The 19,937-nt window shown below is 38.7% G+C and overlaps 2 protein-coding genes across 2 annotated transcripts; one reads left to right on the top strand and one right to left on the bottom strand.

Annotated features, from left to right (window-relative positions):
* Nucleotides 1-4,311: 4,311 nt before the first annotated feature.
* Nucleotides 4,312-14,983, bottom strand: LOC111670418 (PRELI domain-containing protein 1, mitochondrial-like). The gene is made up of 6 exons (XM_023427129.2): nucleotides 14,865-14,983; nucleotides 13,774-13,980; nucleotides 12,686-12,911; nucleotides 11,205-11,318; nucleotides 10,538-10,616; nucleotides 4,312-5,823 (listed from the first exon to the last, which is right to left on the bottom strand). The coding sequence occupies exons 2-6, from the start codon at nucleotides 13,863-13,865 to the stop codon at nucleotides 5,702-5,704; spliced, it is 633 nt and encodes a 210-aa protein (XP_023282897.1). The 5' UTR covers nucleotides 13,866-13,980; nucleotides 14,865-14,983; the 3' UTR covers nucleotides 4,312-5,701.
* Nucleotides 14,984-16,691: 1,708 nt separating this feature from the next.
* On the top strand, nucleotides 16,692-18,718 carry ndufb6 (NADH:ubiquinone oxidoreductase subunit B). The gene is made up of 4 exons (XM_023427103.1): nucleotides 16,692-16,952; nucleotides 17,839-17,931; nucleotides 18,289-18,333; nucleotides 18,571-18,718. The coding sequence occupies exons 1-4, from the start codon at nucleotides 16,773-16,775 to the stop codon at nucleotides 18,634-18,636; spliced, it is 384 nt and encodes a 127-aa protein (XP_023282871.1). The 5' UTR covers nucleotides 16,692-16,772; the 3' UTR covers nucleotides 18,637-18,718.
* The last annotated feature ends 1,219 nt before the right edge of the window (nucleotides 18,719-19,937 follow it).

Genomic DNA, 19,937 nt, shown 5'->3' with positions numbered 1-19,937 from the left:
CGGTTTTTTTTTTTTTTTTTTTTTTTTTTGCTGAGAGTTGGATGAGAAGATCGATATTGCTCTCATCTCTGTCCGTTCAGTATGAAGCTAGAGAAAGCAGAGAGTCGTAGCTTAGCATAAAGACCAGAAAGGAGGGGAAACAGCTAGCCTGCTCAAAGCTTAAGATCTGCTGCCAGCATGTTATATCTTGTTTGTTTAAACCGTATAAGACTCTTAAATTGCTGTTTAACAGTGGGTTATGTGAAGGATCCTGGCCATGAAATAGTCAGACACATTGACCCCCCCAGAAGAACTGCACCTTGACATTTTAAAGGCACGCTGTTCCCCCCTGTTTCCAGTCTTTATGCAAAGCTAAGATTAACTGCTGCACATTGTAGCTTCATATTTACCGCACAGACTTTAGCATGGCGTCAATCTTCTCATCTAACTCTTGACAAGGAAGCAAATAAGCCTATTTCCTAAAATGTGGAGTTATTCTGTTAATTGCAGTTGCAGAGCTTCCTGCAACTGCGTCACCAAAGATAGGACCTTTTCAATAGCTACTTCTGTACATAATTACATCTTCATGACCAAATGTGGCCAAGTTTATGGCCAAAGACAAACTGAAAAAGTTGCAGAGCTGTAGCAGAAAAGAAAGAATGTAAATATATGTACAGTTACTGTCCAAAACTTCATGTCTCCCTCTGGTTGGGTTGCCTAACCACTACTCCACACTACTGACCACTACACTATACCACCCTATGGTGTGGATGGACTACTATGTCAAGGAAAAAAAAAAGAAAAGGAGCTGCCTCAAAACTAAAACTCTATTCCTTAAAGATTGAGCTAAATCTTGTGTCTCAGTAGCTAATTGATGTAGCAATTAATACAAGAGGTGGGTGCTTCCTCAGAGTGTTTAAATGACTCTGCTGGACCATGAGGTGTTACCAGAGACTTTTTCCTTTACCTTTTTACCCTGTAGGTGGCAACAAGTGGGCAATGACAGAGAATGGACCTGCAGAAAAAGGAGCAGCCCTCCTTTTTTCTTTTCTTCACTAAGGGCTCCTTCTCTTCTCCCCAAAGCTACCATGTACCCACAATTTGAATTTCTCTCCAGCTCTGTTACTTTTTCAAGCAGTGTTTACGTATGTCTGTATTTTTTCTTGTTGTTGTTCTGATTAACAAGTCAAAGCTGCAAATGTGGAAAAAAATTAAAAGAAAAAAAAAGGGCCAGCTCTAATGATTTGTTCTCTGTAGAGGCGCTCATTTTAGCTAACTTAGAAAACTAATCACATTCAGTTGAGCTTTTCATTTCTATAACAAAACTAATGATCTTTTCTCTCTCTGCTAAATGTTACCTGTTTCTGGAGCTTCTGGGCACTGCTGAAGACCAATGTAGATGAAATTCTTCTATAACTTGTCTATAACTTATGCACAATAGTCACTATTGACAGAGGAGGCACTTCTGTTGCTCTCTGACCATTTTAATAATTGTTAGGCCTTAGTCTCTGGCAGTCTTTAGAGCTTGGCGTCCCAACACTTCAAAAACAAAAAGGGCCGATCCACCATGGCAGGTCTGACCAAAAAAATTTTTAAAAAACTACAAAAGACTCAAAAGAAAACAAAATAAACTTGTATACAAAAGAAGCTACTTGTCACTAAAAGTGATACTAGCCAGTGTAGTCTATATTTCTTGTATTAAATTTTGTATTATATTTTCCTAAATGTTTTCTTGTAATGAAAAGACAAAAAAGAGTGAGTATATCTATCTATATAAATATATATAAATATATATATATCTGTGTGAGAGAGAGAGAGAGAGAGAGAGAGAGAGAGACAGACAGGAGGCCAGGCTTGTTGAAGGGAGAGTGGGGGCAGGGGAGCTGATACACTGGCCCCTCTCCCTTGGGTGACTCTCCTGCTGTCATTCTGTGCCTTGGTGAGCCTTTGACCTCCCTCCTCCTCCTCCTCCTCCTGCTCCTCCTCCTCTTTGTCCTCCTCCCACCTCCCTAACCTGCGGTCCCTGCTCAGGTCACAATCCCCTCCTCTTAATCTCATCCTCCCTCTTCTTCATCTCCTCTGGCAGGGCTGAAAGCTTTGATTTCAACCCTAACCATGCCAAGACACTTCCAAGAGCTAGGGGCGTGTGAAGAGAAGACCTCATTATGAGTAAAGGAGGAAAAAAGAAAGAGAAAAGCCCCTTCGGTCTCTACTGAGAAGCCGCTGTTGTACTACACCCTGTCCAGGCACTCCGCACCCTCTTGACGCCCACCCATCTGCCAGTGCCGGCTCTGTCACGGAAAATTATAAAAAAAAACAAACAAAAAAAAAAAAACCCCACACACTGGTGAACTCCCATGGCAGCTTCCAGTCGCCCCGAACGGTCACCAACGGGGTTCAAAACTTTTGGGCTTGAAGCGTGTTTATCGTTTTTTTTTTTCTTTTCTTTTTTTTGTCATTTTACTATTATTGTATGTTGACTATGTGTGTGTTCAGTGGGAGTCACTGGGAGAGGAGCGATAAAAAGAATAATCCAATCGATGGCAGCTTAAGGTGTTATCCTCCGCACTCCCAGTGGTCCATCCCAAAAATAGTGTTACCCATTGATCAGGGGACCTCTTGAGACACAGCAATATTACCATCTTGTGCTTTCTGAGGGAGGGTGGGTGGGCAGGGTTTTTAAGACAAGCAGGTGGTTTTGCTTTTGACTCTGTGGTGCATTATTATTATTATTTTTTTTTTTTTTGGTGACCAACTCTTTATTTTGTTTTGATGAATTTTACCTCCTATCTGCACTCTCTCCATACACTGCAGGAGGGCAAAAAATTACTAGAAATGAAAAAGCTTTTTGGAAAAGCTGTTTTTTTTTTTGTCATCGAGAGTTTACATTCATGTCAAAGGATTTGTACATGACTGTTTGTAGCAAAAATGTCCTTTTTCAGTTTGTTGTCAAATGAACAACTGAGTAAACCATATTAATGGCATAAGATTATTCTCTTGCACAGAACCTCCCAGTAAGACAGATAAAGACAGAGTGAATGGGAAAAGCTGAGGGCCAGATATGAGATTATAATTTTTCAGTGACATCATTGACAAATGTACATAGCACACGCTCAGCACGTGTGGTTTATTAACAGTCGACTGGACGTGGCAACATTTTGTTTGAATGCTGGACGGGAAGTGTTTATGGAAATTCTTTTAATGATGTGCCTTGGAAAAAGTTATTTTCTTAAAAAAAAAAAAAGAAAAAAAAGCAGAGATTGTAACAATTAAAGAAAACTGTTAAATCAGTCACAGTTGCTCTTATTTTCTAACCCCTTGGAGAGACAACAAGAGATGCTACCACTTCCTTTCTCATTGCAAAAAAGAAAAAAGAAGAAAAAAACGGTAAACATTTATGTCAAGAAGATGAAGGGGCTCTTCACTGAACTCCTATTAAGATCAAAGTGTAATTTAAGAGTCATCAGAGAGACAGGGGCTCAGATTCAAAAAAACTTGACTTCAGAGCAAGATTTTGATATTTGCTTTCATGTTGCTGTTGCACAGAGATTTACTTCAGCGTGTTGGGTTGAGCACAAGAGTCGGCGGGCACGGACACAGAGAAGTGGGTGGGTGGGTGGGTGGGTGGGTTGTGGGATGAAATCAGGGTGAAGCACAGAGCTCCAGAGTTGGGGTGCTCCGATGATGGGGGTCACACCCACATTAGGGCTCATCTTTTTTGTTCCTGCTGTAGAGGAGGGACAGCTGTGCTGGCTGGGATTTATTTGCGAGGAGGATGGTGGGGCGTTTGTTTGGGGCTGACATACTGTGCAGAGTAGGGAGAGTTCTGTGCCAGAGACCTGTGAATATGTTCCTTTTTAGCGGATGTGTAATATGCATTCAGAAGATGTTATATAAGTTCCTTTTTTTTTTTTTTTTTTTTTTTGTTTTGTGTGTGTGAGCGCATGTACACGAAAACCTGGTGCTGGCTACATTTAGCAAACACTTGAAGGTATTGTGTATTCTCTCATTGTAATATAATTAAAATGTTTTATACATAAAGCTGCCACAGCCTCGTTATTGCAGGTGAAATGATTTTCGATTCACTGTCGGGAACAACACGCTGCTCAGTGAGGGGGAAACGGCACTGTGACAACGTTCAACTGCCAAAAAACAAAGCAGCAGGAATACGCAGATAAATATGTTCAAATGTTACGGGGCTTCCTGTTTGGTTTGTGCAGCTGTGAAACTGTGATCTGTCGTCTGGAATATTAACTCGTTTTTAAAGGTCAGAGTTCATCTTTTGGAACAGTTAGAGCAGAGAAAAGTTCACAGAAGAAATCAACACAGAGGCAAAATTTAAACAGTAATTTATCAAATTTAAATAAAGCTCAATTTGACAAATTAAAAAAAAACAACAACAACAACAACAACAACACTGGACTTGGTTGAAAATGTCTTGGATGTGTTGCAAAACATCTTCAACTGAAATCCCAGTGGATTCTGTTTTTACATATTTTTGGACAGCTTACTACCTGGTTAAAATAAATCTACATGAGCCCAATATTACAAATACTTATTGCTAAATAATTCTTCAAAATACATCACATGAAGTATTTCTGAACTAGAATTCAAGTCTTGCAGCAGAAAAATCCAGTCATGTCCATCTAAAATGGGAATGCAATCTTTGAAATGTGCACCATAATCACTAGTTCAGCTTCCATTCAACACAGTTAAAGGCTAATCATAACATTGCACAATGAACCTGAGCATGAGGATATGAAAACTGCTCATTCTGTCTTTTCTTTTTATTATATTGTATTATATTAAGTCACTTTGGTATCTTGTGATTGTCAGCATTCTGGTACACGCTGTGCTGGCAGTGACTAACCAGCAGCACTTGCACAAAACTTTCTATTTATGTGTGTAGTATCACAGAATACATTCTGTGCTGACTATAGTAACACATACTGTGCGCTGTGTTTGAAAGTGTGACATTTACTACAGTTGCAAATCTAGAAAATGTCAAATAAGAGAGAAATCATGAGGAAAGGAACCATTCTACAAAACGGTTAACTGTTTAAATACATGCACATTAAACCAATAAATTATCCTCTTTAGGCCTTTCTTGCTTCAGCAAAATTAAAACTATGCAGTCCCACAGCATTATTTGGTCTAATGTGAACTTTAGGCTCGACCGATACCTAAAGCATAATAATGTTACTTGAACTGTCAAACTGTATGAACAGTTTTTACATGAAAAGATAAGCATACATACTACTTATTAATATGTAATTATTCAACAGTCTTCTACAGTGGAGTAAAATATTAAATAAGTGACCTCAAAACATTGGCCTAAATTTGCATTTACACCGATGTACTTAAAGCATTAAAAAGTGCTGCTGGTCTGAAAGTTCACACAAAGGCAATACGTTTCATACAAACGCTCAAGAGCTGACAAGACCTGAGATGTAATGAAAGCTGAGAGAAACAGAGAAGGGAGAGCAGAGAGAGAGAGCAGAGACAGCGAGAGAGAGAGAGACAGAGAAAAATAAAAGTCGGTCTAAGAGCTTTTATTTCCGTCAGAGGTCGGTTCACGCGATAGAAAAAAAATAGTGCAGAGAAAAAACAGCGATCAGCGAGATCCCAGCAAAACGTCAGTCTGGCTGAGATGATCGGGATGATCTAAAGGCATTGTGTGTTGAGGTCATGTCACCTGTACGGTACTTCACACACAGTCCTGTCAGATGAACTGCTGGGGTTTCTGTGGGGCAGCAGCAGCTGAAGCCAGGTTCTTGGCCGCTTCTTTGGCCTTCCCCGACGCGTCCTTCACTGTGTCCCTGAGCAGCCGCTGGGGCGTCTCTCCTGTGAGACCAGAGAGTGTGCAGACGGACAAGACAGAAAATGAGGACAACAATATCTTTCACTGAGCCCCACAGAATTCGTAATATTGCTGGCTTCATCAAGCAGGTGAAGTGATGCCTTTTTGTGACTTAAACATAAATGTTCCTTTACGGCTTTGCTCGGACATGACGGGATATTTGCGGAAAGAGCCGGTGCTTGTGTGAGATTTGGCCACTGGTGTGTGAGAGGAAGTGTATCACTGCTGGAAAGCAAGGGTGAAAAGTATAGTGATGTGAACAAAGTTGCTCATTGCTGAAAGAGGAGGGAGGAGTGATCTGATTATTTCTGAGGTTGTACAAGGGGTTTTCTAACCTCTTTTGCTTCAGACGCACTGAGGGGGAAATTATCTGATCTTGACATGAGAAGAATCTCTTATCTTAATCCTAAACTGTGAACCGAGTTTCTCTCTGTGTATTTAACCTTGTGCACCTTTGCTGCAGCCTTTAGGTTAAAGTTACTTTCAACTCAGACTCATGTCGTATTGAAAGTTTATGGCAATGTTATTGGGTTTGACTTAGTGAGAGTCATTACAGACGTTATGTTTTAGAAAAGGTTTTGAACTGAGCACGCCCACATTTGTTTACTGTTATGAACTGCCTCACACTGCATTTAGTGCCATGGGCTGTGGAGTCTATTTGTGTCTGACCTCACTGTGAACCCTCAAGAATAAAGTGCCTCACGTGAGAACAACAACCCGAGTCACAATACAACAGAGTGGTTTCCCTAAACCGTGAGAGGGAAAGACGGAAAAAGAGCCGTGACGAGCCTTTTCCTTCACTTTCACACGCTTTTATACAAAGATATTGCAGAAGTGTTTTTCCTGGGAGGGCGGCTGCAGGCTGGCAGAGGGAGAAATCTAATAACCTGATAATAACTGGAGGGAGTGGATCATGGGAATTCATGGGGGCCACAAACAAAGCAAACAATTGCTTTAGCTGCTCACACAGTTGATTTCTACATCATATAATGTTTCAACCACTAAAAATCTTTTGGTCATCATGCACCCTGTTTTAGTGGGAGGTGACAATCAGCCCTTTATTGAGATTACATTGGCTGAGAGTTCAAGTACAGATTTCGCTTGTAACTGTGTTTTAACATTTTTCCTTTCACTCACTCGAGTGGAGTTGTTTTCTTGTGTATGTTTGCTTCACTGACTGCGTCACCCAATCTAGAGGCAGCAGCTCCACCGACACTGAAAATGAAAGGCAACAAGCTGTGAAGTCACTGCTCGTCTGAAAGCACCTTACAAAACTGTTTGAATCTACCTGCAGGTACTTTCATGATATGAGAAAGATCCCAGCATTCTCATAGTCTATGTTCTGTTAAAGTGGCAGTGTTCAGGGTGTTTGTTTCCCTCTTACACTGTAGTCCTACACATGAGGTCGGACATGTCTCTCCGCCTGTGCACTGTGGTCTCTCAGGATATGTCTCATACACTACTGTTCTCATTTTGATACTAATTCCCCCATGATAACAGCATTTAAAAACATTTGCCATAAACAGGTTTAAAGTTTATATCAATTGTGATTTATTCTATCAGCTGGTATTATAATATCAATTTGTTATTTTGGCATTAAAAAAAAAAAAAAATACAGACTGTTAAATTAAATCCAGCTCCATAAATATTAATACTAGTTTCTGTTACAGAGGGTTTCATGAAACTAGCTACCAAGATTTGTTAGGATTTACTTAGTTATAGGTTCACAGGTATAAAGCTTTGGAATTTGATGCTAAAGAATCCAAGGAAGTCAAAAAATAAATGAAGTCAGAAAAATTCAAATTAAGGAGAGTTAAGACTAAATTAAAGATGATCAAAGTGTAAGCCCTGACATATGTCCAGTTTCATTTATATCATTTTACAACTTCTCTTCTTGATCATCAAGTTTGTCCAGATTCTCCTCTGTTCTATTCTCTTCCTGAGCTCCATTTTCTGCCCATGTTTGTCTTCTCTCTCAATGAGCTGCTAAAATCAGGAGCCGAAACATAAACACACCTTTCTTCTTCACCATGTTAACTTCCTGATAACATCCAAGTTTTGATTGTGAGGAAAATCCGACTTATGAGCTGGATGCTGACACAAACTGTGACATGAACTTGAGAAGCCAGACAGTGATACTCAATATTATGAATTACTGTCTCTGTTTACAGTTCTCACCTATTGTAAGACACAATACAGTGATAATCAAAGTGATAATTATTCTGTTATACACTGGATCAGGCACAAACTCTTCATCAGCTGTGAGCCAGCGAGGTGATGCTACCAAATGCTTTCAGAGCACATGACTGTTACCAGAAGAGATTGAAGTTTCTTTGATAAATTCTGGTTACACAGTATAATTAGACAATTGCGTACCAGGCTTCTCTGAAAACATCACTAAACATATTTCATAGAATAGGCCTTTCTAGCAGTTGATGATAGCAACAATGCTAATTAACTGACACTTTACTCACAGCAAGAGATCAGAGGAAGAAATGCTATATCTGTGATAGGATTGTGCTCGACAGTGACACTACCCTGAAGGCAGAAAATAAAAAGTGTAATATTCAAGGCAGCATCCGAGATTGCTGACAGAAGAGGCGCACAGACCCAGGTGCACTGCATGCAATCACAGCATCACTTAAACGCATCGCACACATGACACCGTTCTCTCCAACTTTCCCTGTCACTTCTCCATCAACACGACCAATCAGAGGAGAAACGTTTTGATTGGGTGCTCTAAAATATATGACGCAGATAAATAACTGCCGAGGTCCTTCAGAGCTTTTAAAGCAAAAACACTTGACATCCTGTCTGTTCTACGTCGCTTATCAGTGACTATACTGCCATACAATGGCAACACACAGTAAGTGATGCTCTTTTCGAGGTCATGGGTTTGCCTCTACTGTATAACATGTTATTTGTTTCATGTAAATGTAATGTATGTAAGATAGCTGAAAAGTTTCAGCATTTCAATTTTACATGTTAATACTATAGTACTCAAGTATGTCCTGGATTTTCGCTGTATTCTACTCTTGAGGCGCCATGCTGGTGGGTGTGTGTAAAAATATAAATATGTAAAAAATATATTATTAACATGTTTATCAAGGTAATATGAGAGGAAAACGTTCCAACTTGAGCAATTTTCAAAAAAGGTTCAGCTAGATTGTGATTAAAAAGATCAATGTTTAGATATATTGTGATTTACAGCCACCCACAAGTGATCTTCCTCACCCCTGTGGGCGGTAGTATTATTACTAAATGACCTGTTAAGTATTAGAGGTCATTTAAGAGAAGAAAACACTCATTGTTGTCATTCAGTTTTCACCTCATACAAAAATGACACTAAGGTCAGCTAAACTACGCAGCTTCTACTTCTATACCAAATATTAGACTAACCTTTGAGTCACTTCTCAGTTTTACAACTCAGACTTTCTGTTCTCTCACTTCTGTCTACTTATCTGCATACACACACACACACACACACACACACACACACACACACACACACACACACACACACACACACACAACACACAATGGGAGACAGTCACTACCTCAGCTACAGAAACTACTGTGTGTGGCTCGTATATGGCATCATGTGACAACTCAGGGCAACGGCCTGGGATGGCAGATGGATGCCTCACTGCTAACATACTTACCACAACGCTCACCCTGATGCCAATCCCTGCAGTGCCATCAACAAAGGGGCAGTGGGACAGAATCACAACAATGGGAGAATGTGCTTTCAGACAACAGTATGCTGCATTAGCACAACATGCAGTTTGGAGCACAACACAGACCTCAGTGGTCAGGAGACACTGCCAAACAAGACACTGCCTTTCTCATGTAATGGCTACCTCCTGAAAATACACCTTTCTGATGATTAAAACTGAAACTTTATTTTGCTGCATTGATTTGTCTTTTTTTTTGGTCAGCCAAAAAAAAAAAAAAAAGAAAGACTTGATGAAGGCATGACAAATAAAAGATTATGATTGCAGCTGAAACGATTAGGAAGTATTTTAATACTTGAGTAATAATAAAAGTCACTTTATGCTAAGAAATCTAAAAATCCACTTCTTCCAGCTCTGGAAACACAAAGATTTTCTGATTCTCTTATTCTTCTATCATATCAACCTTAATATCTTTGTTTTTGGTCTATTGGTTGGACAAAAAGCAGTCAGATTATGTCAACTTGCTGTCAACTATTTTCTAACATTTAATAATATTTAATAATCTACACTGGTTTGTCACCATAGTTGCCATGGTTTCATATCTCTCTGCAGTCACGTGGTATTTCCAAGCATTACCAACCGGGATCTTTAGGCTACTTCTGGTGCTTAAACTAAACTGTTTGATGCAAGAATAATATAACTTATAACATAAGTACTGCTACAAACTACCCTGTGACACTCAAGTAGAATTTGCATGTATAAAAAAGGAAAAATTATTTTCTGTGTCGGGGTCTTGGGAAAGTAAACATTAACCTCTGAATGTCTGGGAGGAGCTACTTCAGTTTTTAGTTGTTTTTTTTCCTTTTACTCATGACAATACATAATGAGGATGTTTAGCCTGAGAGTAAAGACATGTTTAATTCTCCTTCCCAGAAATGGCAACAGTTAAAAATAAACTTGTTTTGTTTCTCGCTTCTCTTTTCCTTGGAGTTTTCCCCTGTGTCTGCTGGTGAAGTGTACATACCCTGTAAGTTGGACAGTGCATATTCCAGTCCTTTCATGGCCTTCACCTGGTTGCTCTTGAACCGGGCCAATCCAAACTCCTAAGAAAAGAAAGAACAGGAAATGGCTTTACATGGGGAGATGTCTGAAAAACAACACTTAGCTAACAGTCTTCTCTCCCCCTCTCTCTCTCGAGGGATTTCAAAACAAGCCTGGCATCTTCCATATCTAATAATAACATCTTTAGGCTGACATATTTTTGGTGTTTTCTTTCCTCAAATCTCCCACATTTCCATTTTTGCATTTGCACACATGCTTCTACTCCTCTGCTGCCCATACTATGACCAATACACCAAACATTGGAAGCCTTGGAGGTAGAACTCTATATTTCGTTGTCAATGATAAAAACAAATGAATATACTTAAACTGAAGCATAAATGTATGTATTTCTACACTCTTGCACAGATGACCAGATAGGTGAGAGATTATAGACAACCAAGAGTGTGCTTTGCTACTATACTACTACAATTATAATTAATTCACATCTGACTTATGTTAAGAACATAATGACTCTTAGTGAATGAAATCAGGGGAACATGATGAAAATTCAAACTCTTCTAATGAGTAGTGCACTCTGAATAACTTATCATGTTAATTTAAGCACCAATTTCTTGTATGAATGAATGTACCTGAATAGGTCTGGAGAAGCCATAGATGCCTGAGGATATCCACGCCTCCCGTTTAATCAGGGTAGTGGCTGGCTGCTCCAATGAGTCTTGGAAAATGCATCGTTCTTCAACTGACTAATACAGAAGAGAGAGAATGTGAGAGCAGGTAAAGGACAAGGCTGTGGAACTGTTTTAAATCATAATGTAGCTCAGCAACATAAATAAATAGTTTTTTTTTTATATAGTTTTGACATACAGATGCTTGGGAGCCTATTTACAGTGAAAACGCATGGTGGGAGCAAATACATTTTCTTGTGAGCTTCTTTGTTAGGTTTAGCTTTAATACACAAGTACATTTTAATTAATAACACAGTAGCAAAAAAAGTATGTGAATCCTTTGCAATTGCCTGGTTTCTGCATTGTTTGGTCATAAAATGTGATCTGATCTTCATCTAAGTCACAAACAGTGTCCCTAAGTGCCCCTTTTTGTGGGGCATTGTTCACATCAGCAGATGCTTTTGTGAACAGTAAACTTGTGTGCTATTGGTTTAAATAGACTGTATTTGTAACTAATTGGAACTTGAAGGAAGATATGACCACATTTTAGCTTCTTTTACGTATAAATGGAAATAATTCTAAAGGGTTTACTTTCTTTTTCTTGCCACTGTATATAAAACTAACCACAACCAATTACATGTAGGAATGTTTGGGAATTTTAGCCATGCCTGGATATAAATAAATTATTGATTGATCAACTTATTAATTTCAAAATCTGCAACCATGTTTATCTTTTTTTGTATTAAGAAATGTTGCCTTCTGTCTCAAAGCTGCAGGAGGCTGCAGGTTTAATGCCAGTTATGTTTCATACTGCAGTGGATTAAAAACCTGAGTAGCATCAATCCAACCTGCATTAGTGTGCAGTGTACAGCATTAAGAATTTGAAAAAAGAACAACTTAAAGCTGCATAATGTACAAGTCATGTCAAGGTCCTTCTTCCCTGGGAGATTATTACATCTGAACTGTGTTCAAACGCTCGTTTTCTTTGAAGATCAGCCTGGTTGAATGAATATTTCCTCTTCGCTACTGGGGTAAGCAGCTACACCTGACTGCACAGTGCAGTCATGGCACAGAGTTCAGTCTATCCTGTCAGCATAGTGTGAGCGAGGATACTCTATAACAATATAATAGCAGAACAGATCTTTTTTTAAGTTAATGCTCCTCTATCCACATCAAACATTGACTATGGCCTGAGTACTCTCTTAACAATGAAGCAAGGTGAGAACTGTAGAGCTGGAAGAATATTTTTTACTCTCAAATACACTCACACAATGTGAAAAAAATATGCTCCCGTCATATGAAGATTAGAGCTTTATAAAACATAGGCCTGCTACACAAGGTCAGTAAGACACAGATGAAAACTTGACTTCTATATCCATACTGACTGGGAAATAAACGCTTTTCAAAGACACTTGGTGGGGAAGAAAGACAATCAGGTGCCTCACCATAAGAGTTGTGTGGTTGAGGTTCCAGGTGTAGGTGGTCAGGCTTCTGCTGACAGGGTCCACGATAGAGTCCTCGATGATGTACACAGAGCGAGACATGCCGGTGGGGAAGAACCGCTCCGCCCAGCGAGGCAGCCGATTGGTCTTCGTAAGGAGGCGTCTGGAGAGGAGCTGGTGGTCTGCAGTCACCTCCCGGTACACAACGTCCTCTGTGAGAACATGGGTGCTGGTTGATACAAAAATAAATAAATAAATAACACACAGCCATGTCAGTCAGATGGTTACAATTTTCAGTTTTCATAATATCTCTGTAGTTCTTTTTAAAAACAGTGGTCCACTTAAAAAAACACTTTAAAGACAAACACAAACTAAAAAGCACTGTCATGTGTGTGAGACATTACAGAAGAAAGATTTCTAAGGTTTCTGACGCTGGTAGGTCAAGTCATAATGGAAACAGACCCATGCAACTAAGAATATGCTAACCATGGTTTTACTTCCCTGATGCGTTTTCTCAGTTCTCCATCCTAATGCAAAGCAATTTATATTCAATACATTTTTCTGGTTCTTCCACTTGTATTTCCTGGTTCTTCCACTTGTATAGTAGGTTATTCACTGACTCAATACAAAAACAAGATTCCTGCAGGTCTTCAAACACTCCAATAACTTTACTTCCCTTGAAAGGCCCTCTATTGAATATAGATTTAGAGAAATGTAAAAGGTTTTCATTCTGATTTTTCATGAGAATTGCATAGTGAAAATGTTATTTTGACAGCAATGTAAACACTCTGTAATAACTTCTAATCATGTTTCAAAGTTGGTTGTAAATTACTTTAGCTTGTGAAATATCACATTTCAGGCACCTACTGCAAACAAACAAATTCTACTGTTGTTTGCATTGTTTTTTTCTTGTTACTTCTATCAAAATAAAAGTGATCAAGTACTGTATATCGCAGATTCCTTTTTTAATTTCAGGCGTGCATTCGAAAAAAGGTAGATTATCTTGAGGGGTGTGAACACTTTTGACACCCACCACATGTTTTACAATGAGCATCTATGTTAAAATACTGACCCTGATAACATTACGATACCTGAATGGGTTAGGGTACCTCTGCCAGAAAGCAGAGACAACATGGTCCCACGTGCTCCTGATGTCTGCGTTATTACAGAAATACTTGACCATTCTTCTCTTGCTGATGTGCAGGATGGCCTGAATCCCGAACCCTGAGGTCCCTTGCTGTGACTACACAAAACAATGAAGACTTGGGTGCTGACTCCATCCAAAGTCTGACACAGTCCTGCAAAAGTGAAGACAACTATAAGCAAGAAGCACAATAATACGTTCTTACAAATGATATGTGTATGTACTATACACTGCAGTTGAACTGAGTTTTTATGTAATAACATTGACAAGTTATTATTGATACTGTATATCTTGACAGTCATATAAATTTGTTGACTTAATATTTGATTATATCAACCTTCAGAGATGTTGCCATAGAAGTTGGTCCTTCTTTAATCCCGTGTATGTACAAACTTAAGACTTCATCCAAGTATTTTTACTGTGGAATGTAATTGCTCTTAATGTGTTTCATGGGTTTGTCTCATTTAATGAAAGGGGTTCTGTGTTAAAGTATCCTTTTGGCCTAATGACAGTAACATGTGAACATCCTCAGCGCCAGAGATTTTTTATTCTTCACAACAAACCAATTAGACACATCCAAGTCGTTCTTCCAACAGCCCAACAGTAACTGACACAAATGTTATCTGATTATTTTTGGTACTTACCCAGTTACACATGTCACCTTGACGTATGCCTTTACAGTGTGCTATAGCTATATAGCACACAGCTATATAGCCATAGCTGAGTTGTTAACTCGCTGGCTAGCGTTACTGCTAGCAATATGCTAGTTATCTGGACAGCTAACAACTAGCTATTAGCTTCCAAGAAATAATTTAGTGTAGTGTAGAGTAGAGGGGAGTTTGGCATCTAACGGTGACAGTGAAACTGAGTGACAACAGGTATATATTTAGTTATTTTACAGGTCATTCATAATTGACAGCTAGCTTAAACGTAAGAATACTTCAATCTAGATCTATTAAGTTTGGCTACCTAGTATTAATGCTAAGTGTTCTGAAGTGTCAAACGCTGTAGGTAATAAGAAAATAAGAGAGGTCTTACCTGAAGTCACTGCTAAGGAAGTATTAGGCTGATAAATGCACTAATGCTCTGTTGTGCCCTTAGCCGACAATTTAACTAATGTTTGCTAATCACGTCCATTCTGCTACATGTGACAGACAGGACATCCAATAGTGGACCGAAGTCAGACTGGTTTACAATGACACCACTTCCGGTTAACATTTCACAGTAAAATCTTTATTGACAAATAGATGAGTTCCGACTTCTTATAAATAAAAAAGTAAGACAAAAGAAAAAAAGTACAAGTAAAAATGTCATAGTCGACACTGCACTTGCTTGCATCTGTGAAGTTTGAAGTCGGTTGTAGAAAAAATCAAACACCAGACAGACAGACAGCCAGACAGACATTCCTGTATTTATTTTTAGCAGGATGAAAAAGTGACCAGAGGAAAGTGGTATCAGAGTAAGGGGGCGTCAGTAAGGCAAAGGGGAAAATCAATCACTTGTGCTGGTGGGATTATAAATAGGACCCATGATATCCAAAAGGTAATTTTTGACAGTCAAATAACCAATAAATATTTATTCCTTGTTTTAAAATGCCAGTTCACCAACAGAAATACACAGTGCCTGAAAACCCAGGTTAATTGTGCAATTTCTTTTTTTAAATTAACAACATATTCAAGTTCTGAACTGAACCTGAGCTAAAATGGATATGCCTTGGTTTCTCTGTGGATGTCATTGGGTGTTTGAAATGAATTGTGACATCATCTATGACATCATCAGTGACGTCACGTGAGCCTCGCTGAGCTTGTAAATAAACCCCAATAGAGTGCAGGAGGTCATTTTGTGACAATGCCGTGCCACGGTCACAGATACGCGTATCGCCCCGTTCGCAGGCGCAGGAGACCTGCAAAGTCCACTGCTGTCCGCAGACGCAGGCGAACTGCCAGGCGCAGACGCTAGTCAATCAAGTAAACATAAACTGTATGCATTAAATTGGCAGTGAATTTAATTAATCCTACAAAATAGATAAGAGACAGAACGGCTCAGTAAGTTTCACTGCATTTTCTTTTTATATTAACAATCCAGAAGCTTTGTTTTGGACTTGAAGAGGCCGGAACATCTTAACTTTTAGGCCCGTCTTTTGGGCAAGCTCTAAAAACACTGGCTCACCTCCGTCTCATAAAGTGAATCAGTTGTGTCTTTTATTAGGCCCTCTTTGCCTGGTTAATATGCCCACACCTCTCAAACTCACACACCCAGTTTGCAACAGGTTTTCTATAAGAAATTATTCAAGCCCAACCTGAGAGAATCCTGAGATCACCTCCTTCAGAGCCACAGAATACAGTACGGGACTGGTTTCACATGTCGAGGAGTACTAACTGAGTTTGCCATGGGACCCTTACAAGGGCTTGTTGCTCATGAAAATGTGCAACTTCTTGGTCATCCTTTTGATTTCGCCATCTAGTGGATACAACTGGACTTCAATATCAAAGTAACAGGAATATTAAATTGTTGACAAAAAGGTTTTTCTAATAAAACCAGTCATCATACTGATCATTGGTGCAGTGTGGTTCACATCTGTAAAATATTATTTCATGAATATGTCACGAATCAAAAACGCTATCTTAACCTTCCAAGATGTCTGAAACCACTGTCTGGAGCTTACAAACTGTGAAGAAACCTGACTATCATACAGTCAGAGACATCGCTGCTTTCCCGTCACTTTCAGCATGGTTGAATTAGTTTTGTAACTGCATCATAAATAGGAGAATTAATAAATATGGTGTCATACATCATCCCGTCCTCTTGGTGTCGCTCTAGAATCTGTCGAACTGTTCAGTCTGGGTCACGTTTCCTCTTCTTGTTCTTCTTCGCCTGACTGCAAAGGGAAGTGTCCTCCATGGTGTCATTGTAGGTCTGTTGAGGTTGAACATCCAGAAATAAGCAATGTCTGGGTACACACCGGACGAGAAGCTCCGCGTCGAGCAGATTACAAAGCTCCGCAGGCAGTGGCTGAAGGACCAGGAGCTCAGCCCGAGGGAGCCCGTTGTACAAGCCAAACCTTCCGGCGCCGTTAGCAGGTTCTGGACTGGCTTTCTGGAGCCCAAGAGCCTGTGGAGGCTTTACGTGAGTCCTCATGAACAGCTAACGACAGCTAACAACAGCTAACGCTAGCCAGCAAAACACACACCTGTGATAACACATTTAACATGCAGAATATTAGGAATCAAACTCAAAAATTTTCATAGTGTAGCTGCAAGTGTTATTGAAGGTAACGTTAGCATATTGGCAGCTACAGTACTTGTTTACCCGCCTTCAACATAGTGAAGCGTCTGAGGTTAACTTTGTTCACTTTGTGTGTATATGTGGCTGTATAAAGATACTGGCATTAATCCCTCTTTCAAAATAATAAATTGTGCTTAGATTAAATCGAAAATTTTGACAGTTTATTGTGGAAAGTGTCTTCACAGCGTCATGTTCTGCAGTTGTTTTTCAGCAGGGCTAATGCAGATGCTTAAACCTGCCTGTTGCTTTTATCAGTCTCTTTCTCTTAGATGGTTTTCGTACAGGCAAACTGTAATAGTGACCTTTGTTTCAGATCATGCATATGAAAGTGAAAAAAAATGGGTAGATGTACTCTTTTCCCACGGTGACGAATCAAAAATGTCTGCTTTTCAAAATCCTTTTACATATGGTCATTTGTTGCATTAACTCTACCATTCCTACTTTAACTTACTTGACTGTACATTTTAGACTTCTCTGAGTTGTTTGGGGCCACTTTATGTTTCAGCAACTATTGGAACTTTTGTTCCAATTTAGTCCATTTTTATTCTAACACTTTATTTATGGGTAAATATTTTATAGCTAAATACTTACATGCATAAATATTTTACTTAGAATGAGAGAACAAGCCCCCAATTAATGTGTGTATTATCTGTTTGGAGCAACCAGTATAAACACGATTCATTGTGTACTTCTCTTTGTTCATGTTTATTTGATTATCTCCTTACAGACCTACAAAGCGTATAGAGGTGGAGTTTTCACATTAACACGGCTGTTGATACCTGCTTGGGTTGTTCACTACTATGTGAAATACCACGTTGCTGTAAGTAAACTGAAATGTTTAATGTTATTTGTGATGTTGTATTTCATTATGAATTGGGGTCATAGAATTATCGATGTGTATGCCCTTTATGAGTATTTCTCTTAGGCACGTGCACATGTAAGTTCCTGAATAATAACAGGAAGTTAATAAGTTTTCTAAAATGTTATTTTATTGTTAGGTACCATAGGAGGGTAACTTGCAAAGAGCACGAGCACTTCAGACTGACGGATATGCAGCATTAACTTTATTGTTCACATGTTCACTATAATGTCACTGAATTCATGCAGGTGTCAGCTTTAGTTTATAAATGCTTTGATCAGTAAGCATACTATATAACAATGCCATTGTCCCCCACAGAAAAGGCCATATGGTATTGTGGATTTAAAACCCAAGCTGTTTCCAGTAAGTATGACTCATCTATTGATTCTAACATTGTACCTATGTTTATCCTCTAATCATTATCATCCTTCTTTTTATTTTGTCTATGTAAGTCAGCATAAGAGCTTGCTTTACAAGTCATAGCTAGATCTGATTGTCCTACAGTCTTATCCCATGGAAGCAAACCTCTGCCTGAGATGTTCTGATTCAGGAAAATAGTTTTTATTTTCTTAATGTTTTTGTACTCGATTTTGTGTTTAGGGTGACACCATTCTGGAGACAGGCGAAGTTGTTCCAGATCTCCCTGAGACCCATGGTCATCACTGAAGTTGAAATATTTCAATAGTTTCCTTGAGTTTCTGTTGTAAAAACTGTGTATATGCCAATAAAATATAAGATCGTCACATCATTTATGAGTATGAATCAAATTTAACAAATTAATGTAAATAGTGACATATTACAGTGGAGTTTATTACTGGATGTTTTGATGCTTTCACAGGCTGAAGTGTTTCTTAGAAAAGTAATTGCTACTTCATTGCCAGATCTGGTCAGTTTAGAGAAAAAACTTGGGTTTAGTAGGGCAGCAGTAGCTGTAAATCACATTCTTATAACCCATTTATGCACTTGTTTGATGCATTTCCTTTTGAATATTGGGGTGGGATGTAATGCAATCATAAAGCACATAAATGATAGAAAATTGGTTTGCAGTATTTCCCAGAAGAGCTATATATGTGAAATTGTTCAAAACTTTATGCTGGCTTTGAATTTTAGCTTCATATCAAATCTGGTACACTGTAAAGTAGCCACTGAAAATGCACTGGATTTCCAGGAAGCGAGGACTGCGCAATACTCAAGAACAACAAGAACTATTGTTAAAATGTGTTGAATTCTGACTTTTAAATTCAGTGGCATTTACTTTTACTCTAATATGACTCCAATGACGTTTCATACATGTTTCATATTGATACTGAACTGGATTGGCAACACTCAGTTGGCAGTTTATTAGGTACACATAGCCAAAACTCATGCTGTCTATTACAGCATTAAATCCTGCTATAAATCCTCCATTTCTTTACAGATTTAATATTCTGTTTGTGTTGAAATTCATTTAGAGAGGTGTCAATTCACCTTTATGGTTTGTATTGTGTTATAGGGACAGGTGTTTCTATTATTCTATCCTATTTATATCACAGGGTAGGCAAAATAACAGAAACAGCTTTCTGTATAATACAATACAGTTTAATACTATTACTATCTACATCCTCCAAAGTGACCTTCCGTTTGAAATAACACCTCTGAAACAGTTTCAACACAAACTGAACATTATAACCTCCATAAATGTAAGATTCAGGACTGTTGTATAGCCTGCATTCGTTTTAGATAGGTGCACTCAATAAACTGCCAACTGAGTGTATAGTAAGTGGTATATAAAATAAAAAAGGGTCCTACTACCAGCCGGAATGTGTGCTTATACAGGATACAGTAGAGCAAGAAGATTGCAAAACTGCTATTATCAATAAAAAAAAATCTAATAGAAAATTATTAAAATATTATTATTATGATTTGATTTTGTGTATAAAGCAAATGTTTGGTATTTTTTCAAAATGCGAAGGTGTCGCTTTTATTTT

Source organism: Seriola lalandi, unplaced genomic scaffold (genome assembly GCF_002814215.2).
Source record: "Seriola lalandi dorsalis isolate HSWRI2012SDOR001 ecotype SW California unplaced genomic scaffold, Sedor1 jcf7180002054851, whole genome shotgun sequence".
Taxonomy (NCBI): Eukaryota; Metazoa; Chordata; class Actinopteri; order Carangiformes; family Carangidae; genus Seriola; species Seriola lalandi.
This window is presented reverse-complemented; position numbering and strand designations above follow the sequence as displayed.